This window comes from Notothenia rossii (genome assembly GCF_949606895.1).
Source record: "Notothenia rossii genome assembly, chromosome: 1".
Taxonomy (NCBI): domain Eukaryota; kingdom Metazoa; phylum Chordata; class Actinopteri; order Perciformes; family Nototheniidae; genus Notothenia; species Notothenia rossii.
Genome location: NC_136912.1, coordinates 59213358 through 59236647, shown reverse-complemented (window position 1 = coordinate 59236647; position 23290 = coordinate 59213358). Strand labels below are relative to the sequence as shown.

Here is a 23290-nt window from a genome sequence, read left to right as displayed (position 1 = left end):
ATCCGAGTCGAGCACGTATGAACTGCGCATGCGTGAGTGGCAATAACTCTCCTTACCAGCAGGCGGCGGTAGTGTGTATTCATCATTCAAAAGAGGCAACAACCGGAACAACCGGAAGACAGCGAAGAAGAACAGACTCCGTGATATAAACAAACAACAAATAGCGTTTTTCTTTCCATTTTCACTTTCGTCCATTGAAAACATGAACGAACAGGAGCTCTATAAACCGATGAGGTGAAATAGCCGTCCGTGTGTGTTCCATCTTCCATTTTAAATCATTTGCTTACCTCCCTCACTTCCGTTAACGCTTCTCATGCACTGATTCGCTAGCTGAACAGCCAATCAGTGTTATCCCTTTGTCCGACTTGCGGTGGTGTTCCCGACGCAAGAAAAGGCGTCAGGTCGGCAGAAAAGACCCGACGGTGCGGCGCATACCACTCCGAATAGGGCGTGTCCACGCTCATGTTCGGCCCGACTCCCATTTAGTGCCGATTTCGGGCCGGTGTATCTGGGCCTTTAGCCCTAAGATCCTTTGTGACGGCCCCTGATTGGTTGCTTTCTTTTCTAACACAAAACCACTGAAATGCGTAGTGCATGGTTCGAGAAGGACTAACAAATCAACGTGACACTGTAATATTACAGATCAACAACACAGATACGATTCTTATTTATTCATTTTATATACATTTTATTACATTTTATTTATATAATTAAATCGATTTTTTTGTTTGTTTTATCTGTGTTCCAGGGTATTATCTGAATACCTTGAAGGCCCTAACGGTTCGCCACTGATATATATATATATATACAGTACCAGTCAAAAGTTTGGACACACCTTCAAATTCGAAGTTTTTTATTTATTTAAATATGTTCTACATTGTAGATTTATACTGAAGACATTGAAACTATAAAAGAACATAATGGAATTATCTAGTAAACTAAGAATTGTTAAAAAATTCAGAATATGATTTATATTTTGCTGGCTACTGCAGAATGCTGTAGCCAGCTTCCCTCTGAACAGTGGACGTTGAGATTTGTCTGCTACTTGAGCTCTGTGATCATTTATGTGGGCTCTAATCTGAGGTGCTTTATTTGCGGTTTCTGAGGCTGGTAACTCTGATGTATTTATCCTGCAGCAGAGGTAACTCCTGCTCTTCCTTTCCCTGGGGGAGTGGGGGGGGTCCTCATGAGAGCCAGTTTCATCATAGCGTTCGATGGTTTTTGCGACTGCACTTGAGGATACATTCAAAGTTCCTGACATTTTCCGGATCGATTGGCCTTCATTTCTTAAAGTCATGATGGACGGTCGTTTCTCTTTACTGAATTGAATGGTTCTTGCCATAATATGGATTACAACAGTAGTCAAATAGGGCTTTCCACTGTGCACTAACCCTACCTCTGCACAACACAACTGATGGTCTCAAACACATTCAGAAGGCAAGTCATTCCACAAATTGATTCTTGACAAGGCGCACGTGTTAATTGAAAAACATTCCAGGTGACGAGCTCATGAAGCTGACTGAGAGACGCTCAGAGTGTGGAAAGCTGTCATCAAGGCAAAAGGGGCTACTTTGAAGAATCTAAAATAAAAATCATATTCTGGATTTTGTAACACTTTTTTGTTAACTAGATAATTCCATATTTGTTCTTTCATAGTTTTGATGTCTTCAGTATTAATCTACAAAGTAGAAGAAAAAAAAAATCGAATTTGAAGGTGTGTCCAAACTTTTGACTCAAGGTTCAAGGTTCTAGAAATGTTGGGTCAAAAATAATGCATACAATAGCACAGATGCCTCCACCACGAATGGCTACAAAAATATCTCATATCCCAAGCTTATTATCAACGAGCTGATGTTGCAGCTGAAATGTTCTCCAGGTCACAAAGTCAACCTCACATGATGATGTGATACCAGTTTTCAAGCACAGTAAATATTCTCTTCCTAGCGTATATGATGGGACCAAGGTGATGATGTAGTAGGCTACATGGTTTTAATAATACTTTTGCCTTTCAATGTTTGCCATTTCAAACCATGAGCATGGTTTAAATAATATTTGCCTTGATTTACAATATGTTAACCTTCATTATAGTCCTTGACAGCGGTCTGTACTGCTGTATTAACAACGTGTCACATGTTAAGAATTTACAATCAGAATGGAGTATTCAACTAAGCCGTGTAATACAAGTTGTTAGTAGCCTTAAGGGCCTACACAGTTGTTATGCTATACCACATTGCCCTTCACTGGATGCATAATGAGCTGCACTAAACTAAACTACATTTTAGCATTTAAAATACCTAGCTATTCTTTTGCGGTTATTTTGGTGAAAGTAACTAAAAAGTAACTAAAGTAGTGTAACTCATTACATTTCAGAGACAGTAATATTGTAATGTAACTTATTACTTTCAAAAGAGGGTAATAAGTCATATGTAATATATTACATTTTGGAAGTAACTTGCCCAACACTGGTCCCCGAAGGGATTCGAAATGCCCATCACTAATTCTTGTTCTGTTTTCTGTGACTATCTGCCTCACCCTCTCAGACTTTGAGTTGCGCGCGCTACTAAAGAGACGTGTTACCATGGAAACCAAACAATGGTGTAGCTGTATTAAAGTCAGAGTGGAAACAGTCCTGAGTAAATCTGATTTTGTCAGAAATGCGGGAGAAATGCGGGAGAAATATGACCCGGGAGGAAACCGGGAAAGGGCAATGAAATTGGGAGTCTCCCGCGAAAATCTGGAGGGTTGACAAGTATGGTAACGGCCCCTACACACGGCGGCGTGCGTTGCCGCTTGGCGGTGGGCGTGTCTTGAGCTTGGGGAGTTTATGCGAGCAACGCGACCAACAATCAATCACATGAATCTCTCCTGACAATTGCATAGGTTTTACATGTCACACTTTATATGATGAACATTTATGACATTAATGTCTATGGTGTTATTTTACGCAACATTCCATGCTGGCTAAATACTGTCTATGCCTGCTAGCTGTCCATTCAAACGAAGTACACTGGATATAAACTCCCCAAACAGGCGAAAACCTACCAGTTTCACCCACTCTCTCTGCCACCTCCCTCCATGCCTGGCTTCTCCGGTTTGTATCCCGGTAGGTGAACAGGGACTGATAATAGTACCGGGTTGATTCCCTACCGCTATGATTATTTTCTCCTCTATTTTTTGGCATATGAGGAAATGAACTGCGGTCTGGCTCTCCCAGCATACACGCAGTTTGATTGGCTAGCGCTTGTACTGGCAGATATCAGTGGCGAGCCGTCAGGGCCCTCTAGGCCCTCTGTGAGGGCCTAAGATATTCTACAAAATAATATTTAAAAACATTAAAAAATATATATATATATTTTTTAATATATTGTTTTAGTTATATTTTTCATTAGTTTTACCAAAATAACTTGATTTAATTGTATTTAAAATAATATTTCCAAATAAATACTCAGAATCTGCCTATTCAGTTTCTGTTGGAATGTGAAGGGTTAAATGAAAGAAGCTCGTCTCTGCGAGTTACTAGGCTTGTTTGAGACGCGTTGCGGCTCGCCTCAAAAGTAGACTAGAATAGCCGATCGCAGCCGGGGGAGGTCTCAAAAAGCTTGCCTGAAGTCGGACAGCTCCGAGTCGGCTTCTTCTTCTTCTTCTTCTCTTGCTTTTGGCGGATTGCAAACAACTTAAAAGGTGCATACCGCCACCTACTGTACATGAGTATGCATCATCACATCATTCCAACTCATTAACCTATGTTCTAATCAAAATAAAAATAAAAATAAATTAATAAAACCATTAAATAAATAAAACAAAACAAAACAAATCTATGTTCTTTCCTTACCTAATGTTAAATTATTTTTCCTACCCCAGTTTCACTCAAAAATTTAAACAGTGCCTTTCTGGTAGCTTTTACTCCCTCTCCTTTTGTTCCCAAAACACCAACCACACTCCACTCCCTCTCTGCCTCTAAGACTTTAGCCTTTAATTGTTCTCTTTCCGCTTTATAGATGTCACAATGTAACAAGATATGTTCTACATCTTCTTTTACTGCACAGTTCCCATACTTGTTACTGTCACTTTTCCCCATGATATACAGCGTACTGTTCAAAGCCGTGTGATTTATTCGGAGTCTAGCCATCATGATTTCCTCCCTTCTGTTTCTTTCTTTATGAATATTAATTGTAATTGTATTTTGTACTTTGTGATAGTCCTTGCCTTTCTGGTCTTCCTCCCACCTTTTCTGCCAGATCTCCATCCCTTTCTTCTTAATGACTGCTTTTCCCTCTCCTTTACCAAGTTGAACTGGTAGTGTTATTTGCTTTTGTAGTGCAGTTTTTGCTAATCTATCAGCACACTCGTTCCCTTTCACCCCCTCATGTGCAGGCACCCAGCAGAACTGCAGATCTATGCCGCTTCTGTGCAGTCTTAACAGGCTATGATTCAGTTCTATGAGAATGTCTTCTCTAGTAGTTGTTGTTGTATGCTTTGTAATATGGACAATGAATCTGTACATATAACCACCCTATCTGGTCTGACCTCTTCAACCCACTGCAATCCTATTATTACAGCAAGCATTTCTGCTGTATACACTGATAATTGATCAGATGTTCTTTTTAAAATAGATATTTTAAAGTCTGGGATGTATATGCCAACTCCAACACGCTCTTCCTTGTTCTTAGAGCCATCTGTATACATTTGTAGGTAATTGTAGTACTTTTCGTTCAGATACATACTTGTTTTAATTCCCACTTCATTTATTTGCCACTCTTTTTTCCTTTCTATGATATTCATATCTATGTTAGCTTCTGGGAACAGCCATGGGGGAACACTGCTAAATGGGGTTCCTTTGGCAAACGTGATATTCTCCACTCCATATTCCCTTGTTCTTTCCTTACTCGTCCAGCCAAACCCACGTCCCTGGAATTTTGCATATCCCCAGCAATCCTGTAATATTCAGTTTGAAATATTTTCTTCTCCACTACCTTGTAGTCTGACCCAGTATGACAGAGCAAGTTTCTCTCTTCTGATCTCCAGAGGTGTCTCTCCTGCTTCTATCAGAACTGCATTAATAGGAGATGACTTTATTGCTCCAATACACAGCCGCAATGCTTTATATTGTATTCTATCAATTTTTAAAAGCGATGTTTTTGCTGCTGCTCCATATACTATACAACCGTAATCTATTGTGGACCTCATAATTGATCTGTAAATGTCTATTAATGCTTGTTTATCTGCGCCCCAGTTGCATCCAGCTACAGCTCGCAATAAATTTAATACTTTTTTGCATTTCTTTTCCACTTGATTAATATGCATTTTCCATGTGTATTTGCTATCAAACCACAGTCCTAGGTATTTGAACTCATTTACCTTTGTCATTGGACGCTCATATAGTGTTAGCTGTTGGCCATCAATCTTGCGTTTGTTTGTAAATACCATGTAGCATGACTTGCTTTCTGACATTTTGAATCCCCAGTTATATGACCACCTCTCCACTTTTGTAATCGCTCTAGCTATATTCTCCATTAGGTATGGGGCATTTCTTCCCCTCATCCAAATAGCCCCATCATCTGCGTACAGAGCCGATTGTATGCATGTGTCTAAGCATGTAAATATATCATTAATCATGATGTCAAATAATATTGGACTGACTGCACTCCCTTGGGGAATACCATTTTCTATTTCAAAATAGTTGGAAATATCTGCTCCAACCTTTACTCTAAATGTCCTGTCTGTTAAAAAGGCCCTCACCCAATTGTACATTCTCCCTCCAATACCCATTCTACCCAATTTGATCAGTAACCCATCCCTCCACATAGAGTCATACGCCTTTTCAATGTCAAAGTACACTATTGCCATTATCTCTTTCATTTTCAATGTTTTTTCCACATCGTTACTCACTCTTACTAGCGCATCTATTGTGGAACGCCCTTTACGAAATCCGCTCTGAAAACTACTCAGCAGCCCTTTCTGTTCCAGTACATGTGAGAGCCTACGGACAATGATCTTTTCCAACCATTTACATAGGTGTGATGTAAGAGCTATTGGTCTGTAGTTACTAGGGTTAGCTGTATCTTTCCCTGGCTTATTGAATGGTAGCACGATTGCTGTTTTCCACACACTTGGCATATCTCCTTCTCTCCAGATTTTATTGAAAAGACTCAACACTATTTTCATAGTTTCCATAGGTAATTGTCTAAACATAGCATAGCATAGCTGGTCTTGTCCTGGGGCTGTATATCCTGTACCTTGTAAGGCTATTTTGAGTTCTGACATTGTAAATTCCACGTCCAGAGCCGACCTATTATCCTGTCTCTTCTCCTTCACGTTTCCATTCTCTGCTATTAACTGCTGTTTTTGCTGCCTATGCATATCACTGAGATGCTCCCCACCGAGTCGGCTTCTTCTTCTTCTTCTTCTTCTTCGGTGGTGGATGTGTGTTTGAAGAGGGAAGAGGGAATTTCAACTTTAACTCTTGTGTTTCTGTTTCAATCGTTTCTTTAACTGTATGATCTTTCGTTGGGATTTTTGTACCCTTTGCAAGTACGGTTAATTTGTTAATTTAGTATTTTTCCGTGCCTCGTGGCGGGGATGGCGTCCTCCGGGGCGCCGCCGGTGTCTCTGAGACACGGAGTGCGGCTGGTGGCTCAGGCCGCAAGCACAGTGGAGCAGGTGCTGCTGGCTGTGGGGGATCAGGTCGGTCATGTAAATATCTCCTATGCTTCCCGCATGAACAAAGCGGTCGTGGTCTTTTTGAAAGACCAGAAATATGTGACGGAACTTATCGAGAGCGGATTAATGCTAAACGAGGAATACATTCAAGTTTCACCGCTGGCGACACCGTCCACGCGGATCACTGTGTCTGGCGTTCCTCCGTTCATCCCGAATGAGGCGCTGGAACGGGAGCTGAAGCGTTTTGGTAAGTTTGCCAGTAGTCTCCGCACTGTTGCTCTGGGGTGTAAGGATGAAAAGTTAAAACATGTCCATTCTCTGCGGAGACAGGTTTTCATGTTTCTGAATTGTCCCACTGTCCCAATGTGTCCTTCCGGGTTAGGCACGAAGAGGGTTTTTATATGGTTTATGCGAGCTCAGGGAGCGTAAAGTGTTTTGAGTGCGGGGAGTCGGGTCACAAACGTGTTGCATGTCCACAGAGACGGCACGCCGCTCCGCCGGGTGCGGCTGGGCCCGGGGCCGCCGAGCCGGGGGCCGCCGGGGCAGCCGAGCCGGGGGCCGCCGGGGCGGCCGAGCCGGGGGCCGCCGGGGCGGCCGAGCCGGGGGCGGCCGTCCCCTGGGCGGCCTGGTCCGCGGCAGCGGGACCCGGTGTCGCGGGGGCTGCTGCTGCACCCGCCGGGGCCCCGGTGGCTGCGGAGCAAGTAGGGATGAATATCGTGAGAGATGAAACAGGGACTGTAGAGAGTGTGGTGAGTGTGAGAGGAAAAAATGTGGAAACAGGTAAACGGGTGAGAGATGATGTAGCAGGACAGGTGAGGACTGGTGCTGTGGGACAGGTAGAGGCTGTTGGCACACAGAAGGAGCTGCCGTCTGGCTCTGGGCGGAAAAATGAGCTTCAACAGGCTGCAGACAATAATGAGGTGACAGAGATGGACACAGACGGTGAGGGGGATTCTGACTGTGGTTCAGTTGCAGATAGTCTCTCTCAGAACGCAGAGATATATTCTTTGGAAGAGATTAATGTCTTTTTAGACGAGTCTTTTGGCAAGTCAGTGGAAGTGAGAGATTTTTTCCCTGACATTGACAAGTTTCTTCATACAGTGAGAACTCTTCAGAAAGTTGTAGGGTTAGACCTGCTGGATGAAAAGAAACGTTATCGTCTCAGGAGGCATGTAACTGCTGTGAAAAAAGATACGACAGGAAGCAAAAGAGGGAAGAAACTGAAAAGGTCTAAATAATTTCAACATGATCATGCAACACTGGGTGTCTCCTCTCTGCTGTGTGTACCTGTCTGTTCTTTCTCTCTGTCTCATTCCTCTAATGCAGGCTTTAAGGGTTGCTTCCTTGAACATGAACGGGGGTAGAAGTGCACAGAAAAGAGCTTTAGTGTTAGAAGTCTTTAATCAGAAAAAATTAGATTTGATATTTCTGCAGGAAACGCACAGTGATAGCCTGAATGAGACGGACTGGGGGATGTGGTGGGGGGGTCAGTATGTACTCAGTCATGGCTCAAACCTTAGTGCTGGAGTAGCTGTTTTATTCTCCCCCTCTCTAAATGTAAAGATTTTATCCAGCACTGAGATAGTGGCAGGTAGAGCCTTGATGGTGAAAGTGGAACTGTTAGAGTTCAGTTTCACCTTTATTAATGTGTATGCACCCAATCAGGGCCCTGCACGTGTATCTGTGTTTCAGTTATTAAAAGACAAGCTAGACACTAGTGTACAGGGGGAGTGTGTTATACTGGGGGGGGACTGGAACGTTTGCACTAATGTCACTTTAGACAGAATAGGACGGGAGCCTCATCCTCAGTCGTCCCTTTTACTGTCACAGGTGATAAGAGAGGCTGACTTAGTGGATGTGTGGAGGATGAAGCATCCCTCCGTTAAACAATACACCTGGATGAGAATGCTAGATGGGGGCGTCAGTGCAGCCAGGCTAGACAGATTTTACATGTCTTCTTCTTTTATTATGCGTGCAGTGAACTGTCACATCTAACCTGTTGGTTTTACAGATCATCAGCTAGTTTCTTTGGATTTGGTTTTATCCAACACAGAGAAACCTAGATCGTTCTGGCAGTTTAATGTTAAAATTGTACAAGATTTGATTTTCTGTGAGAATTTTAATTTGTTTTGGATCAACTGGAAATCAAAGAAAGAGTCTTTTCCCTCCCTAAGTCAGTGGTGGGAGGTAGGAAAGGCTCAGATTAGAGTATTCTGTCAACAGTATACAGCCTACTCCACTGCAAACACTAGGAGAGCTATAGAGCAGTTAGAGAGAGAGATCAGAGAGTTAGAGAGTGTGTCTGCTCGAAATATAGAACAGTCCCTCCTAAAACAACAGCAGCTTAACTGTTTTCTTCAGGAGAAGGCCAAGGGAGCTCTGATCAGAGCCCGTTTTACTTCCATGAGAGACATTGATGCACCAACCACCTTTTTCTTCAACCTGGAGAGGTCTGTGGGCCAAAGGAAGCAGATGGTATGTCTGCGTCTTCCCGATGGACAGGTAACCTCTGAACCTGCTGAGATGAGGAGACATGCAGTGTCCTTCTACACGGACCTGTTCAAAGCCGAAGGTTGTGACGTGGAAGCCGCTGATGAACTTTTTCAGGGTCTTCCACAGCTGAGTCCAGCCGAAAGTGACACCTTGGGCTCTGACATTACGCTGGAGGAACTGACCTCTGCGGTGACACAGATGGCCTCCGGCAAGGCTCCGGGCATAGACGGTTTACCTGCAGACTTTTTTAAACATTTTTGGAGTATTCTAGGACATGATTTGTTGGATGTATTGATGGAGTCCTTTGGGAAAGGGACTCTTCCAGCTTCCTGTAGGCGTGCAGTGATTTCACTGTTGCCTAAGAAAGGAGATCTAACCCTGCTGAAGAATTGGAGACCTGTGGCTCTCTTATGTACGGACTATAAGATACTGTCAAAGGTTTTAGCTAACAGACTGAAGTGTTTTATCGAACTTCTTGTTGGTACTGATCAAACATATTGCATCCCTGGCAGATCAATTGTGGACAATTTGTTTTTGATGAGAGACACTTTTGATGTTTGCAAACTGTACAATATAAATGTTGGTATTATTTCTATTGACCAAGAGAAGGCCTTTGATCGTGTGGATCACACTTTTCTGGCTGCCACATTGCAGGCTTTTGGTGTTGGGGAGCATTTTTTGTCCTGGGTGAAGTGTTTGTACAGTGATGCATGTTGTGTTGTGAAAGTGGGGGGAGGGCTGAGCAGACCTGTACCAGTTAAAAGGGGGATCAGGCAGGGCTGCCCTATCTCAGGCCTATTATATAGTATTGCCATCGAGCCACTTTTGTGCAGGCTTAGAAACCGGCTGAGGGGCCTGAGTCTGCCAGTGTCAGCTCAGGCCCCCCCGGTGGTTGTATCAGCTTATGCTGATGATGTCAGTGTTTTTATCCAGGGTCAGCGAGATATCCAGGAGCTACAGGACAGTTTAGTTTTGTATAGGAAGGCTGCCTCAGCCAAAGTTAACTGGGAGAAGAGTAAGGCAGTTTTGGTAGGTCAGTGGAGTTTAGAAAATGGGCCCAGTCTTCCTGGTAACCTCAGCTGGGGAAACGAGGGTTTAAAGGTCCTGGGAGTTTGGTTGGGGTCTGAGGACATGGTGGCACAGAACTGGGAGGGATTGCTGGGAAAGGTGCGAGCAAAATTAGCTAAATAGAAATGGCTGCTACCCCAGCTGTCCTACAGGGGAAGAGTTCTTGTAGCCAACAATCTGGTTGCCTCATCTTTGTGGCACAGACTCCAGGTGTTAACCCCATCGCCGGACCTCATGAAACAACTGCAGCGGCTCCTCGTGGATTTCTTCTGGTCGGGTCATCACTGGGTGCCAGCATCGGTCCTGTACCTCCCTGTGGCGGAGGGGGGGCAGGGCCTTGTGGACATTACTGCGAGGACTGCTGCTTTTAGACTGCAGGCAGCTCAGCGGCTGCTGTATGGTGCCTCTCCCTGCTGGCTGGCTATGGCCCGGCTGTTGCTCTGGAGGGCAGGGGGCTTTGGTTTTGATAAACACCTGTTTCTGCTGAAGGCCCCTGCGTACAAGATAACTGGACTTGCACCTTTTTACTGCTCAGTCATCAATGCCTGGAAGATTCTGAGTTTTACCAGACCACCCGATCCCCGGCCTGGGATGTGGCTGTTTGAGGAGCCCCTGTTTGACACTGGTTTTCTTTCCGGAACCATTTTCTCTTCAGCCGCCCTAAAAAATGCGTTCATTGAAGCGGGAGTGGTAAAACTTGGCCATTTGACAGGGATCTCCACGGAAAAACTGGCTGAGGTGACGGGCATTCGCTCAACTCGAGTTCTGGAGAACCTGGTAGAAGAGGTGTGGCAGTCGCTGTCGCCATCCCACCGGACTTTTGCTCTGGATGCAGATCTGGCCGACCAGTGGAGAAAGGGATATGATTATGTATTTCCTGCCTTGAGGGTGGGTCCTGCGGTGGGGGAACGGAGAGAGGAGGATGGTCTCCTGCTATCACTGGGGACTCTAACACCTGGAATGTTCAGCTCCTGCAATGGGAAGAAGCTATATCTTAGCTGCGTAAAGGTGCTAAACCTCAGCTCGCTCGCAGGCGTCAGAGAGTCAAGGTGGACAGATGTGTTTGGTTTGGGCTCTTCCCCTCAGGGCAGCTGGCGGATCCTGTATTACTCTCCCGTTGAAAAACGGATGGCTGACATCCAATGGAGAATTATACACGGTGCAATAGCCACTAACAAATACAGGGCTCATTTTGACCCAGGCACAAGGGGGGGCTGTCCGTTCTGTTTTATGGCAGAAACATTGGAGCATTTAGTGGTGTCCTGTCCCCGGTTGGCTGGTCTTAAAAAAATGTTACAGGAGTGGGTGAAGGGGTTCGGGGAGGTTTTCTCCATACCACTTTTTGTCCATGGCCCCAAATACATCCTGAAAAAGAAGGAAATCCTACTATTGATCAATTTCTTGTTTGCTAATGCAAAATTAGCAATCTGGAAAAGTAGGAAGAACAAACTTGCTGGAGTAGGGTGGACGGATGCAGTGCTCTGTCTGAGGGGGCTGGTGGCAGTGCGTCTGAGGGTGGAGCATGCATACTATACGCTGATCAATCATCTACAGGGGTTTCTGGATGTGTGGGCTGTTGGGCAGGTTCTGTGCTCACTGGGGGAAAATGACTCTCTAATATTGAAGTTTTAAAGGGTAGGTGAATTTTTTTGTTTTTAAGGCGTGTAAAAGATGATGTTTTGAAATGGGTAAAACGTTTTCAAATGACATTTATTTGGTAGATGTGAAAATCGGTTTATTTATTTGATTTGTGTAATGTTTTTTGTTTTTTGTTTCGGTGTATAGTTAAAACAAATGGAAATAAAATGTTGTTTTAAAAATCAAAAAAAATCTTCTTCTTCTTCTTCTGCTGCTTCGCCTTCTTCTTCTTCTTCTTCTTCTCTCAGTTTTTTGGCGGATTGCAAACAACTTTAATGTGCATACCGCCACCTCCGGAGTTGGCTTGACTAAGTTTGCATTTATAAAGAATGCACACATTTGTTTAATCGTTAATTTCAGATATGTACTAAGTAAATACATTTGTTCCTGCTCAAGATTAGATTCAACTCTATTGTTATTGCACATATTACATTTACAGGTACTGAGACAACGAAATGCAGTTTAGCTTCTAACTAGGAGAGCAACAAGCAGTAAAGTGAAAAGTAATGTACACAATCTACAGAATAAAAGATAGAATGAAGTGAATGATGAATAAACAGTGAGGGGTATGAATACACTAGATATACACAGCAGCATGTGAGCAGTATGAACAGTGTGTATGAATATGCTAAGATATATAAAGTATAAAAACGGTAAGCAGTGCAAGTATAGTATAACATATATAGATATTCATTTCATGATGATAAAGATTGTGGAACAATGATGAAAAATGTGAATGGAAGTGGCGACGTAAAACTGACACCAAACAGCAACAAACTTTTGCCGAGCCAATTGGAGAGTTTCGTCAGCAGCACGGGGTAAAAACCACCAATGAGCGCTCAGCTCGAGATACCAGCGAGTCGTTTCCCATCGAGCATTTCGCTTCCGCAGCCCGTGGAGAGGAACTGCGCCGCCTCGCCGCACCTCTCCGCGCCTCGCTCTCAAGGCTGCGGGCGTCTTTGTCCCGCGAGATTTCAACGTCTCATGTGAGCGAACCTCCAGAGCAAGTCAGACAAAATGACTAACCATCATGCAACGCACGAGCAAGACGTTGATCGAAATTGCGCAGGTCTGCGCAGGTCTCGCTTGTCTCAAACAAGCCTACTGTGAAGAGAGGAGCTGTTGGACGTCCAGGCGGTCCAGCTATGAATTCACAGAGGGCCCAGCTATAGTACCTGAACGAGAGAGTAATGTCAAATGACAGTACAATTGACCAATCATATCTTCCCTCTAAATGGGTGGGTGTTATTATCGCGGACTTTATGACAAGTTCTGCCCGCTGTGAAACTTTTCTTGTTTCCATAACAACAACAAATTCCTGTCAACAGCGTTAACTCCCCTTCAAAATAAAAGCATGCCAAATTACACTTAAGACATATAAATGCAACGAAAGTAACAAACACGATGCAATATCCTTTTCAATTTCAAAGAACACAAATACTGTTATTTACAGGTGTTGTTTTCTGTGGTAGAGGGTCGCTTTCGTTGATGCGTTTTGCACCCCGGGCCGTTGTTTTTGATATTCCGCTGAAGTAGCTATACGCTGTGACGTAATAACTCGAGGGAAGGGGTGGGGGTCAGAGGGCCTAGGTATAAAAGTTACGGCTCGCCATTGGGCAGATTTGCATAAACGGGATTTGATTGGCTGACGCCTCCATCGAGGCGGCAAAAGTAGAACATTGCTCTACTTTTGCAGCGAGCACCGTGAGTTGAAGCGGCAACGCACGCCGCAGTGTGTAGGGGCCGTGTAGTGACACTACTCCGTTACCGACAAAAGTAATATTATTACAGTAACGCGTTACACCCAACTCTGTATGTGAACTACTATCTGTACTGCCCTGTATCTCACTCTGTTGCTGCTTTAACATCTGAATTGACCTACAGGGATCAATAATGGTCCATATTGATCTTGAAAACTAAATAAATATATACTTTAATATCAATGAAAGTCATAATGTGATATGTTTGTGTGTAGCAATTATTTCTTACACCAAAACAAAACATGTTTAATTATATAACAATAAACTCATGATGTTTTAACTTGATATTGATTCACTTTTTGAATTTGCTGTGGCAGCAGTATGCTTCCGTGCCTGACAGACAGAGTGAAGTAACGGAGCAGCTGTGGTTGATACTCACCTGAGTGACCAGCTGTGAGGAGGGACTGAGGGGCCGCCTCCCTGGGGTCCGCTCCGTTGATGTACTGACTCAGCTCGTAGCTGCTGGAGGATAGGCCGGAGTGTTTGGAGCTCTCTAACGTCCCCTGGTAATAGGAGGAAAGCTCTTCGTTGTCTCTGGAGGGATTGTTATCCTCGTAGTCATTGAGGTGATGCTGGGGGTTGTCTTTGCCGTGGTCATATCTGAGAGAATGCAACAATATATTTTATTTATATAGAAATATTCAGCTTGCTACTGATGCTACAACACATCATTATTCAGCCTCAAGTCATGAGATACTGTATGCGCTTTTACTAAACTTTAAAGCAGCTCTGTCTTCCCAGGATACAACCTCTTATGCACACAGATACATTAAGATTACAGATTACATTACACAAAGAAGCTTATGATAAGAGGAGCAACTGTAACTGTAACATCCTTAACTCTGGTATCTGTCAGATCTCGCTGTCAAAATAAAACACAATACCCGCATTAGAGCTATCTTACCCTGTTGGGTTCACATTGATTTGAATCCTTTGCTATCTCCAACATGTTGCTGATTTGTTGACTTCTTGTATGCATGTACCCCTCGGCAGGTTATGATTCCTAACTCTTCTCTAAGGAATACTTCACCCACAAAATGATTATGTGTGTGTATAAATATCTGATTCTTCGATAACCTTGAATTCTTTGAGAAAAGAAACATGCCTCCACGGTGGCAACAAAGAATCCCAAAACTGGGAATATTTATGATGAATTGAAGTGAACATTTAACAACAGCAAAACTATACCACACATCTCACACAACTCTTAAGTGAAAAGCCAGGGGTTTGGTAAGTGTAATGAGCATTCAATAATGTTTTTTAACAGATTTTTATATGAGTTGAGTTGTTAGACAGCCTTCATTTACTTTAATCCATTAAGATATTTTTCAGTTTTTGGACTCTTCAAGGCATGCGAGAAATACAATTCTGCAAGAATTAGAGGTAACATGGGTTGAGTAATTCATAAACAAATGATCATTTAGGGGTGAAAACTACCTTTAACCCTCCTATTGTCTTCGTTCCCCCCCCTTACTTTGTTGTTCGCGGTCAAATTTGACCGGTCCTGTTTTAACTGCTATTACATCAACACAAAAACCATTAATCATCACCAAATTTCATTTAACACCCTTTCAAACTGTACATATTGTATCAGACTACTGGTATACATGAAAAACTGCAGTAAATAATACAAAAAATAGACACTGAACATGTATTGCGTGTGCCAAGTGTGATCCATGTGGGGGATGGGCACATAAGTGTGTGTGTGTGTGTGTGTGTGTGTGTGTGTGTGTGTGTGTGTGTGTGTGTGTGTGTGTGTGTGTGTGTGTGTGTGTGTGTGTGTGTGTGTGTGTGTGTGTGTGTGTGTGTGTGTGTGTGTGTGGGGTGTGTGTGGGTGGGTGGGTGTTTGTGTGTGTGTGTTATCTGATCCGGATGGTTACTAATTCCTTTTCTTTATGGTGTTCAATTTTGACCGGGAACACCATGGGTGTTACAAAGTTGACTAAATCATCCAAAATGCAATGAAAGTGGTGATCAGCGATTTCACATTTTCAAATGTCTACTGTGAAGGATATCATAAAGCCTTAATGAAATCAAATGTAAAACAAAAAAGTTATGATTGATTAATGAATCGGTCATTTGACCCGAACACAACAGGAGGGCTAAGTATTCCAATAACATCAGTATTCAAAATTAAAGTATAAACAGAACGTTTGTTCAGTGTTTTTTTTTTTTTATACTAATAACAAAGCAATTTTTATACAAAACATTAAAATAACAAAATGCATAAATTGCATCATCTGAGTATACTTTTCTTTGTGGTGCGAAAACAATCCAGCAAAGGCTGCAAAACATCTGCACTGTTTTCAAACTGAGAATGGATCATGTTTCTACTGACAGCCATAAATCAATAAAGGGTTGACTTCAGATCTGAAACTCACATGTGCTCCTCGCTGTAGGCGCTCCCTGAGGGTTCCTGCTTGTATGTTCTGTCCTGAGAAGGGCCCGTTCTCCAGGGGTCTTGGGGCCCCCACTGTCCAGCATCTAAATGAGAAGACACATGTATCATCTTAAGTTTCACCAGGGCACAGAGTGTAGCAGATCAAAGTTTTGTCGTCTTCTGTACCTTGTGGTCCCTGCTGTCCTCTGTAGTAGTCCTGCTCATAGTAACCATAGTGATCTCTGTAGTCCCAGTGGCCATGGGGGGGGTAGTCATACCCATGCCTGAAAATAAAATGAACTCTAGTTCAGTCAGTGCACTCATTCACTTTCTTCATGTAAAGAATCTGGTGCTGAAAACATTATTATATTTAGAGCATCATCCTTCTTCATTGAACCATTCTTGGGGTGACAGGCGTATCCCAGCATGCACTGAGCACAAACCCCATTGCCTTTATCACCAGAACTATGTCCCCAAATTGATGCTTCATGCTTATAGTTTGTTATATTGCATGCATGCATACAATGAATTGATTATTAAAGGGATAGTTCAGATTGTCTGAGGTAGTTCAAGTTGTATGAGGTAGTTATTCTGATTTAGTGTATGGCCTACAGTCGCTGTCGGTTTGGAGAAACAAACAGCAGCACAGAAGCTAAGCAATGTACAGCTATGGACAGGGGCAGCAAAAGACATACTTCAGACACAAACACAGCTGAAATTGATATGCGGCTCTCTTCAAAGATACCAGACTTCATTGACAACACCTTCCAGAACACAAATGTTGGTCAGTCAATGTATTTGTTTTATTGTGTGACTTGGTTGAATCCAAAGTAAGCTAGGTATCTTAAACCCATTTAACCCCAAAAGAAAGCCCAGTAAGCAGCTTCAGTTCTGAAAGGGCTGTCTGACAATCTGGTAGAGTGCTGGCAATGTTCTACAAATAGCGTACACTTTGACTGATGTTGATTTTCTTTAGGTTGTCAAAAATAAGTAGCAGTAAAATACTTCTGTCTGTTTCTCCAAACCGGGGGTGTGCACAAGCCCCCAGGAATTGCACTGGGCTCTTAAACCAATGTATGTAATGGCAAAACAATGTACTACAACTTCAGTGTCAGGTTGTGATGTCATTGGGACCAAAAATACTTTTTACTATGGATTTACATTGGGAAAGAGATGTCTGTAAATCAGTGTTACGGCTGCTGCCTTCCTGGTCGTCTGAGTGTTTTCAGCTGTGTGTGTTCTATGTAAATGAGCTGTGCGGTTGCCCTCCCGGCATTGGCTCCCATCTCCTGGTCCGCCCCTGAAGATTGCGATTGGAGCACGCCGGGCCCGACGCACTCCAATCGCAGCGCACAGCCGGCGCACACCTGCTGGAGATTATTACAAAGCTTGGGGACAATCATCATTCTGGAGGCTCTGTAGGTGGACAGATGCCTCTCGCTACTTGCTTTGTTCTGGGGTTAAAACTTGTGTGATTAGTTAGAGTGTAGAGTAGCTTAGTTAGTGTTTAGAGTATAGTTAGGATTTGTGACTGTTGCCTTTAGTTTAGCTGTGTTTTTGTATAGATTCTTTGTGTTAGTTGTACCACTTTTAGAGTGAGGTTTTGTTTCGTTCTTTATTTAGTATATTAGTATGTATTTTCCCTGTATGTCTTTAGACTCCCTTTTTAGAGTCCTCCTTTAGTTGGTTATTTGTCAACCTGTGCCCTTTTGGCTCTTTTGTTTGTTTCAGGCTGTTTGCCTGCTATTTTGTTTACAGCTGTTTTTAAATAAACGCTTATAATTAATACCAATTACATACTGGTGTGTGTTGCATTCCTCTTCCCCTAGTTGGGACGTAACATACATGGGGGCTCGTCCGGGATAAATAACAAATTCCTGGGGTTATAAGTGGTTTGTATAGCTAAAAACAATTTGGTAAGGTTGTGTGCAGTTTTAGCTGAGTATGGCAACTTTTGATTTAGAGTCGTTTTTGGTCTGTCCTTCTCATGAGCAGTTAGTTCAGTGTCGTAGAAACGACTTATATGAGATAGCGCAACATTTCGGTCTCCCAGTGGCAAAACAACTGTTTAAAAAATAGTTAAAGGCTCTGGTGGTGGATGAGTTGGTGGAAAGGGGTTTTCTGGTGCTGCCTGCACAAGCTGAGCTCACTGTGCCAAATGTCCGTGCTAAAGGAGAGGGTAGTGACAGCGAGGGGAGCAAGCAGTGTAAAGCACCGTCTGCGCCGCCTCGCTATAGTCCACCGTCTCCTGGTAGTCCTGATTCCCGGGAAGGGAATAAACTTAAAGTCCGCCTCGCCCGACTTCAGTTGGAAGCAAAAGACAGGGAGCAAGACAGGCAGTTTCAGTTGGAGGTAAAGAAAATCGAGGCAGATAAGGAAGTCCAGATCCGGATGCGTCGGCTGGAACTGGACTCCCAACTGCGCGCATCCGGTGCTTTTGACTCTGCCGGAAGAAACTTGCCATCTCCACCTCCTCCACCTGCCTTTGACGTGAGTAACAACATTTCGCTAGTGCCAACATTCTGTGAGACTGAGGTGGATGCCTATTTTGGTGCCTTCGAGCGCATTGCTATGGCGTTGCGGTGGCCGGTTGAAGTTTGGGCTCTGATGGTAACGTGCAAATTACATGGAAAAGCTCGGGAAGCAGTTGTGGCTCTCACGTTAGAGGACAGCCTGCAGTATGACTCAGTAAAAGGTGCCATCCTCAGAGTGTATGAGTTAGTTCCTGAAGCTTACCGGCAAAAGTTTAGACACTATAGGGAGAGTCCTGATCAAACGCACCTAGAGTTCGCTAGGAAAAAGGGAATGTGTTTTGCTAAGTGGATTGCTTCATGTAATGCTACGGATTATTCTTCTCTGAGAGAATTGATCATGTTGGAGGAGTTTAAGAAGTGTTTGCCTGATCGCATTGCGGAGTACGTGAACAAACAAAGGGTAAACCCTCTCTCTGCTGCCGCTGTGTTAGCTGATGAGTATGTGCTGATGCATAAAACTGTGTTTTCCCCTGTCTCTACGGAGAGATCCCGCCGTGTGTCAGCCGCACCATTTACTCAGCCAGCAAATGTGTGTAATGTGAACAGAGAAGAGAGGGTGTGTTTTTACTGTCACAAACCTGGACATGTCATCACCAATTGCGCAGCTCTGAAACGCAAGGAACAGCGGCAGAATGTATCCCCGCCTAAAGGCATTGGCCTGGCTACACATGCACGCGCACAGGCAAGTAAACGTGACCCTTATGTTTCATTACCTGACCCTGTGATTGTGCCTGTGCCTTCAGATGAAGCTGTGTCCGAGGAGAAGCCAGAAATTGTGGCTCCCCCTCCCCCTCGTGAGGATGTCATGAGACCAGCGCAACACGCCGGCTCAGACAAGCCTCTAGACTTCTCGACACTCCCGGTAACCAGAGAGCGTCAGGTAGTTCATCGGATCTTGGTGTTGGTGTTGGCGCTACAACATTTTAAGATTCATGTTGGACCCAGCCTTTGGCCAATTGTGGTGTTTAGCTGTTGCGATCCATTCATATTCTGCCCCAGCGTGTCCAAGCACAACCAGCGTCTCCTGCAATGGGCTCTGATTGTGCGGGACTACAACAGTAGACAACCCGTCATTAAAGGGTTCAGAGAATGTGTTGGCCGATGCTTGTCCAGTTTGAGATGTTAGTGTGTCAGGTTGAGTTTGTGATGAATGTGTGTTATTAGGAATTTCGTTAGAGTGCTTAGGTTCACAAAACCTGTGGGTTTGTGTCTTAAGGGGGGGAGTGTTACGGCTGCTGCCTTCCTGGTCGTCTGAGTGTTTTCAGCTGTGTGTGTTCTATGTAAATGAGCTGTGCGGTTGCCCTCCCGGCATTGGCTCCCATCTCCTGGTCCGCCCCTGAAGATTGCGATTGGAGCACGCCGGGCCCGACGCACTTCAATCGCAGCGCACAGCCGGCGCACACCTGCTGGAGATTATTACAAAGCTTGGGGACAATCATCATTCTGGAGGCTCTGTAGGTGGACAGATGCCTCTCGCTACTTGCTCTTTGTTCTGAGGTTAAAACTTGTGTGATTAGTTGGAGTGTAGAGTAGCTTAGTTAGTGTTTAGAGTATAGTTAGGATTTGTGACTGTTGCCTTTAGTTTAGCTGTGTTTTTGTATAGATTCTTTGTGTTAGTTGTATCACTTTTAGAGTGAGGTTTTGTTTCGTTCTTTATTTAGTATATTAGTATGTATTTTCCCTGTATGTCTTTAGACTCCCTTTTTAGAGTCCTCCTTTAGTTGGTTATTTGTCAACCTGTGCCCTTTTGGCTCTTTTGTTTGTTTCAGGCTGTTTGCCTGCTATTTTGTTTACAGCTGTTTTTAAATAAACGCTTATAATTAATACCAATTACATACTGGTGTGTGTTGCATTCCTCTTCCCCTAGTTGGGACGTAACATACATGGGGGCTCGTCCGGGATAAATAACAAATTCCTGGGGTTATAAGTGGTTTGTATAGCTAAAAACAATTTGGTAAGGTTGTGTGCAGTTTTAGCTGAGTATGGCAACTTTTGATTTAGAGTCGTTTTTGGTCTGTCCTTCTCATGAGCAGTTAGTTCAGTGTCGTAGAAACGACTTATATGAGATAGCGCAACATTTCGGTCTCCCAGTGGCAAAACAACTGTTTAAAAAATAGTTAAAGGCTCTGGTGGTGGATGAGTTGGTGGAAAGGGGTTTTCTGGTGCTGCCTGCACAAGCTGAGCTCACTGTGCCAAATGTCCGTGCTAAAGGAGAGGGTAGTGACAGCGAGGGGAGCAAGCAGTGTAAAGCACCGTCTGCGCCGCCTCGCTATAGTCCACCGTCTCCTGGTAGTCCTGATTCCCGGGAAGGGAATAAACTTAAAGTCCGCCTCGCCCGACTTCAGTTGGAAGCAAAAGACAGGGAGCAAGACAGGCAGTTTCAGTTGGAGGTAAAGAAAATCGAGGCAGATAAGGAAGTCCAGATCCGGATGCGTCGGCTGGAACTGGACTCCCAACTGCGCGCATCCGGTGCTTTTGACTCTGCCGGAAGAAACTTGCCATCTCCACCTCCTCCACCTGCCTTTGACGTGAGTAACAACATTTCGCTAGTGCCAACATTCTGTGAGACTGAGGTGGATGCCTATTTTGGTGCCTTCGAGCGCATTGCTATGGCGTTGCGGTGGCCGGTTGAAGTTTGGGCTCTGATGGTAACGTGCAAATTACATGGAAAAGCTCGGGAAGCAGTTGTGGCTCTCACGTTAGAGGACAGCCTGCAGTATGACTCAGTAAAAGGTGCCATCCTCAGAGTGTATGAGTTAGTTCCTGAAGCTTACCGGCAAAAGTTTAGACACTATAGGGAGAGTCCTGATCAAACGCACCTAGAGTTCGCTAGGAAAAAGGGAATGTGTTTTGCTAAGTGGATTGCTTCATGTAATGCTACGGATTATTCTTCTCTGAGAGAATTGATCATGTTGGAGGAGTTTAAGAAGTGTTTGCCTGATCGCATTGCGGAGTACGTGAACAAACAAAGGGTAAACCCTCTCTCTGCTGCCGCTGTGTTAGCTGATGAGTATGTGCTGATGCATAAAACTGTGTTTTCCCCTGTCTCTACGGAGAGATCCCGCCGTGTGTCAGCCGCACCATTTACTCAGCCAGCAAATGTGTGTAATGTGAACAGAGAAGAGAGGGTGTGTTTTTACTGTCACAAACCTGGACATGTCATCACCAATTGCGCAGCTCTGAAACGCAAGGAACAGCGGCAGAATGTATCCCCGCCTAAAGGCATTGGCCTGGCTACACATGCACGCGCACAGGCAAGTAAACGTGACCCTTATGTTTCATTACCTGACCCTGTGATTGTGCCTGTGCCTTCAGATGAAGCTGTGTCCGAGGAGAAGCCAGAAATTGTGGCTCCCCCTCCCCCTCGTGAGGATGTCATGAGACCAGCGCAACACGCCGGCTCAGACAAGCCTCTAGACTTCTCGACACTCCCGGTAACCAGAGAGCGTCAGGTAGTTCATCGGATCTTGGTGTTGGTGTTGGCGCTACAACATTTTAAGATTCATGTTGGACCCAGCCTTTGGCCAATTGTGGTGTTTAGCTGTTGCGATCCATTCATATTCTGCCCCAGCGTGTCCAAGCACAACCAGCGTCTCCTGCAATGGGCTCTGATTGTGCGGGACTACAACAGTAGACAACCCGTCATTAAAGGGTTCAGAGAATGTGTTGGCCGATGCTTGTCCAGTTTGAGATGTTAGTGTGTCAGGTTGAGTTTGTGATGAATGTGTGTTATTAGGAATTTCGTTAGAGTGCTTAGGTTCACAAAACCTGTGGGTTTGTGTCTTAAGGGGGGGAGTGTTACGGCTGCTGCCTTCCTGGTCGTCTGAGTGTTTTCAGCTGTGTGTGTTCTATGTAAATGAGCTGTGCGGTTGCCCTCCCGGCATTGGCTCCCATCTCCTGGTCCGCCCCTGAAGATTGCGATTGGAGCACGCCGGGCCCGACGCACTTCAATCGCAGCGCACAGCCGGCGCACACCTGCTGGAGATTATTACAAAGCTTGGGGACAATCATCATTCTGGAGGCTCTGTAGGTGGACAGATGCCTCTCGCTACTTGCTCTTTGTTCTGAGGTTAAAACTTGTGTGATTAGTTGGAGTGTAGAGTAGCTTAGTTAGTGTTTAGAGTATAGTTAGGATTTGTGACTGTTGCCTTTAGTTTAGCTGTGTTTTTGTATAGATTCTTTGTGTTAGTTGTATCACTTTTAGAGTGAGGTTTTGTTTCGTTCTTTATTTAGTATATTAGTATGTATTTTCCCTGTATGTCTTTAGACTCCCTTTTTAGAGTCCTCCTTTAGTTGGTTATTTGTCAACCTGTGCCCTTTTGGCTCTTTTGTTTGTTTCAGGCTGTTTGCCTGCTATTTTGTTTACAGCTGTTTTTAAATAAACGCTTATAATTAATACCAATTACATACTGGTGTGTGTTGCATTCCTCTTCCCCTAGTTGGGACGTAACATACATGGGGGCTCGTCCGGGATAAATAACAAATTCCTGGGGTTATAAGTGGTTTGTATAGCTAAAAACAATTTGGTAAGGTTGTGTGCAGTTTTAGCTGAGTATGGCAACTTTTGATTTAGAGTCGTTTTTGGTCTGTCCTTCTCATGAGCAGTTAGTTCAGTGTCGTAGAAACGACTTATATGAGATAGCGCAACATTTCGGTCTCCCAGTGGCAAAACAACTGTTTAAAAAATAGTTAAAGGCTCTGGTGGTGGATGAGTTGGTGGAAAGGGGTTTTCTGGTGCTGCCTGCACAAGCTGAGCT

At 44.1% G+C, this 23290-nt stretch overlaps 1 protein-coding gene across 5 annotated transcripts in view; it reads right to left on the bottom strand.

Annotated features, from left to right (window-relative positions):
- Positions 1 to 23290, bottom strand: part of sec16b (SEC16 homolog B, endoplasmic reticulum export factor) — a 61662-nt gene that overhangs the window by 34227 nt on the left and 4145 nt on the right. For all 5 annotated transcript variants that reach the window (XR_013807216.1, XM_079675530.1, XM_079675528.1 and 2 more), the window contains 3 exons: positions 16186 to 16283; positions 16001 to 16103; positions 13999 to 14219 (listed from right to left, as the gene is read on the bottom strand). Coding sequence is in view for 4 of the 5 variants with exons in the window: in XM_079675530.1 (XP_079531656.1) it covers positions 13999 to 14219; positions 16001 to 16103; positions 16186 to 16283 (422 nt within the window). In the remaining variant the exon portion in view is untranslated. The remainder of the gene's footprint in view (positions 1 to 13998; positions 14220 to 16000; positions 16104 to 16185; positions 16284 to 23290) is intronic.